Source organism: Chionomys nivalis, chromosome X, assembly GCF_950005125.1.
Source record: "Chionomys nivalis chromosome X, mChiNiv1.1, whole genome shotgun sequence".
Classification (NCBI taxonomy): Eukaryota; Metazoa; Chordata; class Mammalia; order Rodentia; family Cricetidae; genus Chionomys; species Chionomys nivalis.
Window position 1 is genome coordinate 94,112,410 of NC_080112.1, and position 13,954 is coordinate 94,126,363.

Genomic DNA, 13,954 nt, shown 5'->3' on the forward strand with positions numbered 1-13,954 from the left:
CTATTGCAATGATAAAACAACATGACCTAGGTAATTCATAGAAAGAAGAGTTTGTTTAGTTTACAGTTCAGAGGGAGAGTCATAATGGTGCGGGAGGAATGGTAGCAGAGAGAGATAGAGCAGGAAGCTAAGAGATCACATCTTTAATCATAAAAGCAAAGAGTCGAGTAGAAGCTGGGACAAGGATATAGACTCTCAAATCCCCTTCCCAGTGATGTACTTTCTCCAGCAAGGATACCTCTCCTAAATGTCCTCAAACAGCACCATCAACTTGAAACTAAATATTCAAACTACATAGTTTATGGAATACATTTCTCAATCAAACTACCAATGACCCCTATGACCAGAACATAGGAGGTCAGAAATAGGGCTCTAATAGGAAATCAAATCTCTTTCAGAGGTCTTTAAATTACATGCCTGAGTTGCAAACATTGAAGGAAGTGTATTCATCAACTATTTTCAAGAGAAGAAAGACACAATCATACCTAAGCTTTGGAAAGATGCTTCTCACATTCTTATTTTCATAAAAATTAGCTCCTTTATTAGGATTATAGTTCCTCAGGGAAATGTCTTTTTAAATAATTTTAAAAAACAATCTTTTCCTATAGTGTTGAATATTATGACTTCATATTCAGAAAATATGCCTTAAAGCTTGTCTTCAAAGCAGTGAAGTGATCTTGATGTGAGGAAATCTTCTAGTTGTATCCTTTCTATTTCAATATTTCATAGGTCCATTTCCTCTCGATAACCAACCTCCATACAACCCTTACTTGGGCTGCCACCCTCTCTCACATGAATATCAATAGCAGTCCCCTAATATTTTCCTCTTCCTCTCTACTCTACATACCACTCCCAGAAACATGTTATTTTTTTTTTCCTTTTAGAAAAACTCAATCTGACCATGTTGCTCTCCTATGAAAATTAGTGAGTTCTTCCCTGTGGTGTATTAAGCATACAATGTTTCTTTGCTTTCCCTATATAAGATGAACTCTTGTCGTCCTCCCCTTGCCATTCTTGTTTCAGTCATTCTAACCTCTTACTTCACTGCATGGTGTGCTCTCTGTCAACCAAGAGCATTGCATGTAATGTTCTCTTTCCTGGAATGAGTTTTGTCTTGCCTCATCCCCTGACCTAGCACTTCATACCACACTATCTAAGATAAAAGGTCTCCTGTCCCACAAATGAGGCCAGATGCTCAGATTGGGTATTCCCATATCCTTGAAAGAGTATCATTTGCTTTTCCAGTGTCAAATAGAAATTCCTGAGCTCAGGGCACCAAGTCTGCACCTAAGTTCAGATCAAGTGTCTGAAACAAACTAGGCACTCAATTGTTGTAGGGAGGACATTCATTCATTCCCAGCTGTCCAGACCCTGAAACTATATTATTTAAATCACTGCTTGGACTATTAGCTAACTCTTTTTTCTTTTTATTTAGTTATTTAGTTATTAAAGATTTCTGCCTCCTCCCCACCACCTTTCATTTCCCTCCCCCCCCAACCAAGTCCCCCCCCCTCGTCAGCCCAAAGAGCAATCAGGGTTCCCTGCCCTGTGGGAAGTCCAAGGACCACCCACCTCCATCCCGGTCTAGTAAGGTGAGCATCCAAACTGCCTAGGCTCCCACAAAGCCAGTGCGAGCAGTAGGATCAAAAACCCATTGCCATTGTTCTTGAGTTCTCAGTAGTCCTCATTGTCTACTATGTTTAGTGAGTCCGGCTTTATCCCATGCTTTTTCAAACCTGGGCCAGCTGGCCTTGGTGAGTTCCCGATAGAACATCCCCATTGTCTCAGTGTGTGGGTGCACCCCTCGCGGTCCTGAGTTCCTTGCTCGTGCTCTCTCTCCTTCTGCTCCTGATTTGGACCTTGGGATTTCAGTCTGGTGCTCCAATGTGGGTCTCTGTCTCTGTCTCCTTTCATCGCCTGATGAAGGTTAATATTCAGGAGGATTCTTATATGTTTTTCTTTGGGTTCACCTTCTTATTTAGCTTCTCTATGATCACAAATTATAGGCTCAATGTCCTTTATTTATGGCTAGAAACCAAATATGAGTGAGTACATCCCATGTTCCTCTTTTTGGGTCTGGCTTACCTCACTCAGGATAGTGTTTTCTATTTCCGTCCACTTGTATGCAAAATTCAAGAAGTCATTGTTTTTTACTGCTGAGTAGTACTCTAATATGTATATATTCCATACTTTCTTCATCCATTCTTCCATTGAAGGGCATCTAGGTTGTTTCCAGGTTCTGGCTATTACAAACAATGCTGCTATGAACATAGTTGAGCATATATTTTTGTTGTATGATAGGGTATCTCTTGGGTATATTCCCAAGAGTGGTATTGCTGGGACCAAGAGTAGGTTGATCCCGAACTTCCTGAGAAACTGCCATACTGCTTTCCAAAGTGGTTGCACAAGTTTGCATTCCCACCAACAATGAATGAGTGTACCCCTTTCTCCACAACCTCTCCAGCAAAGGCTATCATTGGTGTTTTTTATTTTAGCCATTCTGACAGGTGTAAGATGGTATCTTAAAGTTGTCTTGATTTTATTAGCTAACTCTTACATCTTAATTTAACCCATTTCTATTAATCTGTGTATTGCTACATGGCTGTGGCTTACCAGCAAGGTTCCAGCATCTGTCTCTAGTGGGGCTACATGGCGTCTCACAGATTCTGCCTTCTTCCTCCCAGCATTCAGCCTGGTTTCCCCACCTACCTCTATTCCCTGCACAGGCCCAAAACAGTTTTTTTATTAACCAATGGTATTCACAGCATACAGAGGAGAATCCCACATCATTCAATAGTTTTTAGTGTGTGTGTGTGTGTGTGTCAGTGCACATGCTCACAGAGGCCAGAAGTTGACATTGAGTGTCTTCATCAGTTGTGCTCTACCATATTTTTGGAAACAGCTTCAAGGATCTGTTTGTCTGTACCTTACCTAGGATTACAGGCATGTGGTGCCCTGCCTGACCTTGTATGTTGGTGCTGGGGATTAAAACTTTGGTCCTCATGCTCATACAACAGACAATTTACTGATACTGATCTATCTCCCTAGCTCACTAATATTTATTTTTTTTAATGAAGGAACAATTTTGATGTCTTTGTGTCTTAAATTTTCAACTTTCATAATATCTTGATTTTCTTTCCAATACTATTAGCACAGTTCTTATTCTTTAAGCATTTATGTAAGTTTATTCCATAAGACACAGTCTCAACCCTTTGAGATTTGTCTTTTGAGAGTTCTCTGTTTAGGTCTGTACCCCATTTTTATTAGATAATTTTTTTCTTTTGATGCCAAGATTCTTGAGTTCTTTGTATGTTTTGGGAATCAGTTCTCTGTCTGATATAGGGTTGGTGAAGATCTTTTCCCATTCTGTAGGCTACTGCTTTGTGTTGTTGATCGTGTCCTTTGCTTTACAGAAGCTTCTCAGTTCAGGAGGTCCAATTTATAATTGTTGCTTTCAGTGTCTGCACTACTGAGATTATGTTTAGGAAGTGGTCTCCTGTGCCATTGCGTTCAAGTGTACTTCTTACTTTCTCTTCTATGAGGTTCAGTGTGGCTGGCTTTATGTTGAGATCTTTGATCCATTTGGACTTGAGTTTTGTGCATGGTGAAAGATATGGATCTATTTTCATTCTTCTACATGTTGATATCCAATTATGCCAGCACCATTTGTTGAATATGCTTTCCTTTTTTCCATTTTATATTTTTAGCTGTTTTGTCAAAAATCAGGTGCTCATAGGTGTGTGGATTAATATTCGATTCTTCGATTTGAGTCCATTGTTCCGCCTGTCTGTTTTTATGCCAATACCAGGCTGTTTTCATTACTGTAACTCAGAGTTTGAAGTCAGGGTTGTGATGCCTCCAGAAGTTCCTTTATTGTATAGGATTGTTTTGGCTATCCTGTGTTTTCATTTTTCTATATGATGTTGAGTATTGTTCTTTTGAAGTCTGTGAGGGCATTCTAATTTTTTATTTGCTAAATATAGCCACTCTAATTATTTGCAGACTATGGGACCTGTCTCCTCAGGCATCTTCCAACCTTAACACACGAGCATCCTTCAGTTGTAACCAGTATCTAGACTTAAGAAAATATTGTCTTTCATGGATGCTCAGCAATATTGGCAAAGGGAAAAGTACCATCTGTTTAAAACATTATGGGCAACATTTAGATTGTGTGTTGAGCACTTGCTAGGCAACTTTAAGTTCTTTTCAATCAATGCTACATCCTTCTGAGTCCTAACTCATTTTGGATATGTCAAGCTTTTCCTATGCAATCAAGAATGCTCATTTCTCTCTGATGTCCTGACCCTGTCGGTTATGTTTGTGTATGGAGTGAATACACTTGAGCAGATGTTATAGAGAAGTGCCTTTAAGAACTACTCAGCAGTGTCCAGTGTCGGCTTCTTCTTTAAGATAAAACGTGGGTGACATGTCCATCTGGTGAGGAGCTAGCTCCCACAGCTCACTTCCTTCTCTTCTCAGACTTTCATTCAAAACCTGGGATAGAACTCAGTGTGGTTTAGCATGTGTATTTGTTTATATTTCATTGAGCAAATTTTTCTTTAGAACTGTTCAAAGTCGTATTGGATTCTCAGTACTATTAGTACAATGTTGAGGAACATTGGGATGCTGTTAAAGGGGATCTGATTTAGCGAAAAAGCATTTAGAACCAAATTTGGGATTGAAACCCTGTGACCTTGGGCAGGTGTCCATTTAACTCCTCAGTCTTCAGTTTTCTCTTCTATAAAATATGATAGTAACCGTGCCTGTTCCATGGTTCTATGAGATAAAAGCCGTGAGCTATTTAACTTAGTGCACTGCAGATATTCATGCTGTTAACATTGATGAATGTGGACCCAGGAATATGTGCAATGCACTCCAGGAAGCTTCTCTTGAATCCTGGACCCTGGCCCATAAGCAAAGAATGGTTTTTTGTTGGTTTTTCTTTGCTTGTTTGTTTGTTTGTTTGTTTGTTTGTTTGATACAGGGTTTCTCTGTAGCTTTGGAGCCTGTCCTGGAACTAGCTCTGTAGACCAGGCTGACCTGGAGGTCACAGAGATCCACCTGCCTCTGCCTCCTGAGTGCTGGGATTAAAGGCATGCACCACCACTGCTGGATGAGAATGGATATTATAAAAGAGTATTTTACTGTCTTGTAATATCTTCCTCATTTACACACTTAGCTGTGAACTGCAAAGAGAAAACCTAGCCTCAAGTCTTCACTTTGTCATCAGCTCTGAAACTCATAGGTGTTGGTGTTGTTTATTTTATCTAGAAAATGGTCAAATAGAAATTCTTTTGTTTCAAAATTAGTTATGGGACTCAATATGAAAGCTTGCAAGAAAATGCACTAATGGTAAGGTAATAATGTGAAGTAATTAACATAATCTTGAAAACTGCATAAAAAGGTGTATCTCTTTCTTTTCCTTGTTCTCCCTGGCTGTTCATTTTCAGAATAATCTAAAACTAGTTGCAATAAATCCAAGAGGAAAAAGAGGGACTAGAGATAGAAATACCTAGTTTCTTATCACAACTTGTATTTGACTCTCTGTGTTGGGAAGTCATATAATAGCTGAGCCTGCATTTCCTTACATTTAGAGAGAACTGATCATTGAGTGAGCCCCTCTTTAGGTTCTCTTGTACAATACTAGTTACTCTAAAGTTCATCCCATCTAACATTTTGAACATCTTATATATGTCCGGCATTTTACTAGGGGTATTATGTTAAACTTCAGAAAGATCTGAAAAATAATGCCAGGCATTGAGACATAGAGGATTTAAACTGATTTTTGTTATTAAAACAACCAAGGCTTTCATCTCCAAAACCTCAACATCTCAAATGATAGGTATGAATGTAATAAGGAATTGTAGTATCTCGGGTTTCATAAGCTGGTCGTGGAAGAAATCAAGAGATTTGGTTTTCTCAAATGTTTATAAATTCAAAAGGAAACAAAACTGTTCATTTCCTGGAAACTCCCAGAGTTGATTGATGCTGGTCTAAAGACTTTAAGAAGCAGTATTTTCTGCTCATAAGTCACCTCATAAGCAAGATATTCTCTGATTTTCCCAACAGAGCAGCATTCTGACCATGATACTTCCTATTTCCTTATCTTTTCTTATTCTCTTGCATGGTGTATATCATCCAACAAATAGCTCACATTAATTGCTTTACTAGAGCAGTGGTTCTCAACCTTCCTAATACTTTGATCCATTAGTATAGTTCCCAGAAATAGCATGCAGAGGGGTATCCCACATAATTTGGCTAAAGAAACAAGTTGTTGTACTTCACAATCTAAGGACCTTTGGAAAGACTGTCCCACAGCAACATGTGATGCTTGCTCAATGACCGGAACCTTGAGTGCTGAAGCTTTTCACTGATGTTGAAGTGGCTAGGGAAGATGTGAAGTGTGATTATGGCCATGGCATGTGGAGTAGTGGGATGGGAATGGCATTAAGATCACAAGTGTTAGCACATGGTCCTTCCCATTATGTCCCAGGTCAAAATAATTTCATTAGAGCCTCTTACACAGGATTCTGCACTTACAAAGTATTTGGAAAGGGTGGACCATATTTGCTTATCTAAATGCTAGCAAAAGTGGCACTTAATAGTTTGGGGCCCTGTATACTATGATGAGTTATGACCTACATTCATGCAAGTGAAAATGGGTTGTAATAATCAGAGTCCATTACATAGGTACATTTTACATATTGAAATGATTTTTGATGGCATTAGTGTTCCTAGATAAAGCTAGCAAATTAAAAAGGGACAACGTTATATTTTTTCCAGAGTATCATCATGAGCTCTTTACTGCTTCACTGCACCAGTCACAACTAAAGTCTTGAGATTTGAGTAACCAATACTATAGCCCAGAATCACCAGTTCAGCAGGATGTCATGTTTGTGTTGATTTTATATACAGCTCTTAGTCTCTGACTACTTCATTGTACTTTCCATTATAGCTAGGGATGCATTTTAAATATCAAAAATACATATTGTTTTATTTTAAATGACCCATATATCAATCAGTTCATAATATATGGATTTCACGATATCAATAAAGTTTTACTTTTTGCCCTGGGCATTACGTCCACTGCCTTGCATGCACTAGACAAACACTCTACCATTAAGCAATATCTCTAAGCCATTTTTTCACTTTTTTTTATTTTGTGGCAAGATCTCACTAAGTTGCTCAGACTGTCCTTGACCTTGTGATCTTCCTTCCTCAGCTACCCGAGTAGTTGGCATTGTAGTCCTGCACCACCAGATCAGACTTTTTGCATTCTTATAATAACTTATTCTTATCATTTTCTTTTCAGGACTACAAAGGAAAAGAATAAATACTTGTAATAGGAATTATGATAGTGGTCTGGTAGAGTTTTAGAAAAATACTGCCCTAGACTATCTCCCAAAGTCTTCATAGTTTTAATTTTCTGTAGGTGTAAATGGAGGATTGGATTTTTCAGTGGAAGTTGAGAGCACTCAATGGTAGAAAGGATTACTTAGAAAACTGAGATTTGAGTAGCCCCATACAAGTTAGGATAGAGGATAGGCTTTCTAAGGGCTTTAACTCTGCCCACCTCACTGTAATTGAAGACCTCTGTGGATACTGCCAGGGCTGACATTACAGGTTGACATCCATTGCCTTATGACTAATGAGGCTTCTCTGGTTACTTTCTTCAGTGACAGAGAACAGCGATGCCTCCCTGTCTGTCAGTTTATTCTGGAAAATTCCTAGGAAACCTTAGTTTCTGCTCCTTATGTTTTTGCTTAGCTACTATCATTGGTATTTTATTCTCCTATCTTATTGAGCTCCATGACTTCTATAGTAGAAATATAGAAGCTCTTAATGTATTATAGACCATTTTTTCACTGTTGCTTACCCCCAACCCCAGTCTGATATGATAATTTTTATGGGAGACCAAACAGATGCCATATGGAAATGGAACCTAGTTCCAAAATAAACCTGTTGAGTACTCTCAGTTGAAAGGTGTAGCTTTCTCCATTTAATAGCATGTATGGCTGTTTTCTCTTTCCACGAATTATAAACATTCCTTAAAGAGTGATTTAGAATGCATGAATATTTGGGCATGCAAATACTAAGTAATCATTAGCTTAAAAAGAAGAATGTTCAATATGAAACAATATGATATCCAGCGTGAAATCTAAAATCAGTATATCAAACCTATCACTTCCTTTTAAGGATTACGAAGGAATATATTAAATATATGTAATAGAAATAGTTGCTCTCTTAGTTTTATTTTTATTTTCTTCTTGGTCTCTACCAGCTCCAAGCTGCCTCCTCTCAAAGTATCCTTTGATCTTGCTCTCATGAAAAACTTGCCCGTGTGTATACTGTAAGGTGGAGGGCCAACTGGAAAGTGTAAGGTACCACTTAGCATGTCAAAAGCATAGAAGAGAGATAAAATATCTCATGTTGGGAAGGTGTTTGGAATCTAAAATAGTAATATTTTGTCATAGCTCTGCCATCACTACCTTATTATGGAGGTGTTTTGGCGATAAAGTATTGTGGGAATGTTTAAAGAGATAAGAGACCATCTGAAAAATTCACTGTGCTCTCTGAGAATAAGGAAAAGGCACGCGTTACACAGAGGGAGGGAAGTGTGAGACCAGCTCATAAATATGCCTTTCTTGTTGTGGAAAAAGTGACCATTATTTAATAACAACAACAACAAAACGTCAAATGATACTAAATCCACTCTAGAGATAACAGTTTGTGTTGCATATATTATCTAGAATTCAAGTTTAGCTGTTTTTCCAGTGTGTTAAGGTCAGAATGAAAGTTTTGCTCCATTATGAGTCCTTGAATTGAGGCTCTGGTAAAAAAAAAAAAAAAAAAAAAAAAAAAAAAAAAAAAAAAAAAAAAAAAAAAAAAAAAAAAAAGACTTAAAAAACACTAAGGCCCACATGTTAAAATACTTTGAGGATAGTCTTGATTCATGTCATGGTTTCATCCGGTAGTCATTAATCATTACTTGAGCGTCATCTACTGCTTTAGGCATTGAGGTTACAACGTTGTCCAAGACAGATGACATCCTTGATGAAACAGATTTTGTGTTCTAGTTGGGGAAGATAGTGTGTGATGCTACACATGTAACAAAGGAAGTAACTAGGAACCACCTGAAGGTGAGTTCTCAGGAGTGAGAACAGACAAACTGAGACCTCGCTTATGAAAAGAAGCCAGAAATAAGGAAAAACCATCGGGAGAAGAACAGTCCAGGAAGTGACACTGATCCTGTGGCAAATCAAATCACTAAAATTTTATTTTAAAGTAATTCTTCGGTATGATGGTTTTTAAGATGAAAGCAAATTTGCATGCTAGAGAAAGAGATATACTACTTATATTTGTTTTACAAATATTCTATAGAGTATTCTATAATTCAGAATATACAGCATCTTCAAGGCTTTTCAGAGTTGATCAACATTTTGGTATTATAATTGTTAATGCTGAGAATACTACACTGCATAAATGTGTAGGACAAATAAATGGCAGACACATATTTAGGACCAATTCAGAAATTGTTGGAGTGTGTGCCTTAATACCAAGTCAAAATTCATTTAATGGTTATTTATAAACTTAAGTCAACAACTTAAATGAGAAATTTTAAAAATCAAACATTCTAACATGATGAAATCCAAAGTCATACTGATCTGATACATGCTGAGTACTGATGGCCAGGAACTACTGAAAATCATTGTTTCCTGTAATTAAGTCATTATGTGTCTATAAAAGCTGGAAACTTTTCATGTTCTATGAAAATATTGCGGTTCGTCATGTGTAGTAGTCTTGAATGTGTGCAGAGGGTTCTCAGGCAGTGTGGCAGCATGCAAAGAGCAACATATTTATATTTGTGTGTTCACATGCAGTGAAGCCACTAACACAGCACAGGTGAATGCTGCCAGAAACGCCTCAGACTCATTGCATGTTTGGTTCTGAATTCGTTTTAGTGGCTGCGTGTTGAAAAACATTGTATTGTTTCGAAACTTTTTGTGACCACTCATATTCTCTGTCACATGACCCCAGATGAGGTCACAGTCTACAGTTTGAGAAGCTGTGGTTCTGTTGGCAGGGAAGTTGAAGATCACAAAGCTGTGTTTGGAGAGGACTCCATGCTGTGTGATAGTGTGGCATGAGAGAAGGTACTGAGCTGATTTGAAGAAAGTGCCAAAATGCCAGGGGAAACCACTTTATAGCAACCCACTCTGTAGCGACTAATCGAGTACCCTGGGACTCACTCTAGTCCACAGAGATCCAATTTACATGCTGAGTTTTTAAAATATAGAGAATGCCTGTACATGTGCTTAGAGCTGAATCAGCCATGGAGAGACTGAAAAAAGTTTAGACAGCATGAGCACATATCAGGTTATTTGAGGGTCTTGTAGAACTTCAATTAGTCATCATTGTTATCATCATCATCAACGTCATCAAGCAGAGTAGAGGGGACAATGAAGTTCAAGATTGCCCAGGATGCTGTGGGATGGTCCTTGAGCAATTTGAATCTGACTCATGAGGTACAGGAGAGGCACTTATAAGGTTGAATGATCTGCTGAAAATAGACCCTGAGGAGATGGCAGCAGGGTTCAGGGTGACTATTTTCATCTCCTACTATTTTTCTAGCATGTTCTCCCTGGGTAATTATCTACAACTATTGCTTTGCCAATAAGTACAAATCCATAAATCTCTGGACAACTTCTTCCACACGAGCCCCATATAACACATATTCTCTTGTATTCTGTGACTGGAATTTTTACTAATGAGGTAGTGTCTGTATCATCATTTCTTAACCAGCTACCAAATTGGCTATTTGATGAAGTATAGACTTTACCTAAAAGGATGCTAGTCAGCGTTCTCTAGAGTCAAAGAATGTATGGAATTAATATCTCTCTCTCTCTCTCTCTCTCTCTCTCTCTCTCTCTCTCTCTCTCTCTCTCTCTACATATATATGTGCATATACACACGCATATAAACATTAGATGATAGACAGACAGACAGACAGACAGACAGACAGACAGACAGACAGACAGATAGATAGATAGATAGATAGATAGATAGATAGATAGATAGATAGATAGATTTATTGGAATGAATTACAGGCTGCAGTCCAACGAGTCCAACAATGGTTGTGAATGGCAAGTCCAAGAATCTAGTATCTGCTCAGTCCCATGATGTCTCAGCTGGTCTTCTGGATGTTCTGACAAGGCGAAGGCAAGCAGGCAAAGAAAAGCAAATCCTTCTTTCTTCCATTGCCTTTATCTACACTTCTAGAAGAAAGTGTGGCCCAGATTAAAGGTGTGCCTCTTGCCTCAAGATCTGGGTGGAAGGCATGTTGTCTTCTTGCCTTAAGATCCAGATCACAGGTGTGTGCCCTCCATTGCTAGATTATAGTTCATTCCAGATACAGTCAAGCTGACAACCTGGAATAGCCATCATACTAACATAAGATGAGTCTTTCCTTCAAATGACATCATTGAATGAAATCATTAGTCCATTACTTGGTGAAGAGGAATGTGACTAAAGGTTAGATTCCCTGGGGTGATGTTTTTCCCTGGTTCATATGATCTACTAATGTTTTCTCTTTTTGAAATAGGAACAGAAGAAGTCCTATGGAAATCCATGCGGGAGTCAAGATTGCAGTGGAGGCTGTACATGCTCCCCTGAGAAAGGAGCAAGAGTAAGTTGCTTATTGCGTTGTTGAAAGACAAATAGTCACAGAGGATGTTATCTGTTTTATATGTTTCCTTTAAAATTAAATAGTGTAGAATTTACTCGTATGACCTCATACCACAAGCAAAGTGATGAGAACAAGCTGGCAGGAACCTTGTTCACTACTAATAAGCAGAAAGAGACTGGTCAAATCTCTGAGGGACCATGAAGCAGTTTCCTGCACTGACTTAATGCCAAGGCTCCCCTACAGTGTCATTGGAGTGGTTCCAAGAGCTAGTTAGATTGGGCAGAACCAGATTATGATAATGTTTGTAGATATGTGGGGAATTTCATAGCTCATTTATATCCACTTAATTTCTCTCTGCCACTCTAGGGAACAGGTGATCCCGTTTTTATCTACAGATTGGGATGCAACTTCTCCCAAATCACTGGTTTATTGGGGGTAGAAGCAAGAGGGTGGGGAAGCTGTAAAGTCCAGAAATGCAGGCAACTATAAAAATGGTTTGCAGATACTCTATTAAAATAAAGGATATGTTTTAAAATGCATTTTAGGCATCCATACAAAGTGCCATGTAAATCTCAATAAGCACATCTCCGTCAGTGCCTATGTATACTTAGCCACCATTTATTTTCACTAAATAAACCTGTGTCTTTAGTATAATGTGGAAAATGTATTCAAGGCCATCCACTCTACTAAAATTATAGGTAGATTCCCCCCAGAACTTATGACCACCGTGCCATAAGTTTAGATCTCCTAACTTCTAGAATTATGTTATGCTTGCATCCTCATCAAACTCAAATAAGCCAAAGAGCTTACACTGTCAGAGGAAGATAGTAGCATAAGTGGGTCAAGCAAACCTTCAAACACATAGGGAGAGGGAACATGGTGACCGTTCCACCTTCTCTTTCATTATCTTCCATTTGCAGTAAAGTGAAATGTCAAACTACGCCAGAGTCTGAGGGAAAAGAATAAAAGCCCTCTCTTCATCAGAAAGGATCATGCCCATTAAAGACATGAACTTAGAAAATCATAAGCTATCAGAAAAGGAAGGCATTTTTAGGGAGCTGTTCATCTTGTCCACTGACTGTACCAATTTAGAGGGACAATGACTTCCTGGCTTTGCACAGTAAATTGATGACAGATTCCTGGCTATTGTGTGGATCTTTTAATTTCTTACCTGTTTGTTTCATTCGCTTACCTACTCCTACCTTCTGGTGAAGCTGTGTTTATTGTAGCCACCAAGGCCAGTGCGTTCTTTTAAAAGGATTTTTTTTTTACATTGATTTATTTTGTTGGAGGGCACTTTATGCATGTGGAGGTCAGAGAATAACAAGTCTCTGGACCATTTGAGCCTTGGGGGCGGAACTCTCTTTTTTCTCTCTTTGTACCATGTTGTTTCTCTCTTTGTACTATTTGGGTTTCAGGGTGGAATTCTGGTTGTCAATCTTGGCAGAAATCACCTTTAGCAGCCTAGCAATCTCGCTGGCCCCAATTTACTTTTCATCAATGTGCCAGGAGTACAAAGCAAAGGTCCCTTTGAGGCTCTCTCAGGACCACTATTGTCTTTGTGACTCTTTTCTACGTGTAATCAGTAATGTGTATGCACACATATATACATTCACTCTTCATTTTAAAAAACATTTATTTCCCAAATAGAATTGAAATGTTTTGGGGAGAGGGTGTTTATTTTCAATTTTTGTTGGTGGTGGTTGGTTGGTTTTGGGTGTGTATGTATGTATATGTGTGTGTGTGTTTGTGTGTTAATCCTTAAGGGCTTTGCTTCGACCTCTAGTTGAATAACTGTCCATTTTGCTGGTAATTTTAGGTTGTTCTGTATTTTTGCCACTTCATAAAGGCAAAGCTGTCTTGAAAATACTTAAAGTTTCTTGTGCAGATAGCTACATAGATACTAAAGATCAGAATTACTATGTATCCGTTCTAACTTTTAGAACTACTGGAAAATCACCCCACCACGTATCTTTGGATTCATATCTTCATTCTCTTGGTATGTGAATGTTTGTGTTGCCACAGTTTTGCTACTACGGCGAGTAAAATGTATCCTTATTCACTGATAACCCGTGAATCTCAGCACATGTCCACATATTCACTGCAAGTCTGTGTCTTCTGGGCATTTCCTGCACATATCCTTTGAGGTGATGGATCTTATCACTGCAAGGACATGGTAAATCAAAATGGCCCATGTGGAAGCAGAGAAGATGTGAAGTTTGACAGCAAACGGTGTTTCCTGATGACTTGTGGCTGGGACAGGGTGAT

The 13,954-nt window shown here is 38.5% G+C and overlaps 1 protein-coding gene across 1 annotated transcript in view; it reads left to right on the forward strand.

Annotated features, from left to right (window-relative positions):
* Positions 1-13,954, forward strand: part of Col4a6 (collagen type IV alpha 6 chain) — a 315,976-nt gene that overhangs the window by 135,162 nt on the left and 166,860 nt on the right. Inside the window, exon 3 of the mRNA XM_057759972.1 lies at positions 11,603-11,686. Within this exon, the coding sequence (XP_057615955.1) occupies positions 11,603-11,686 (84 nt within the window). The remainder of the gene's footprint in view (positions 1-11,602; positions 11,687-13,954) is intronic.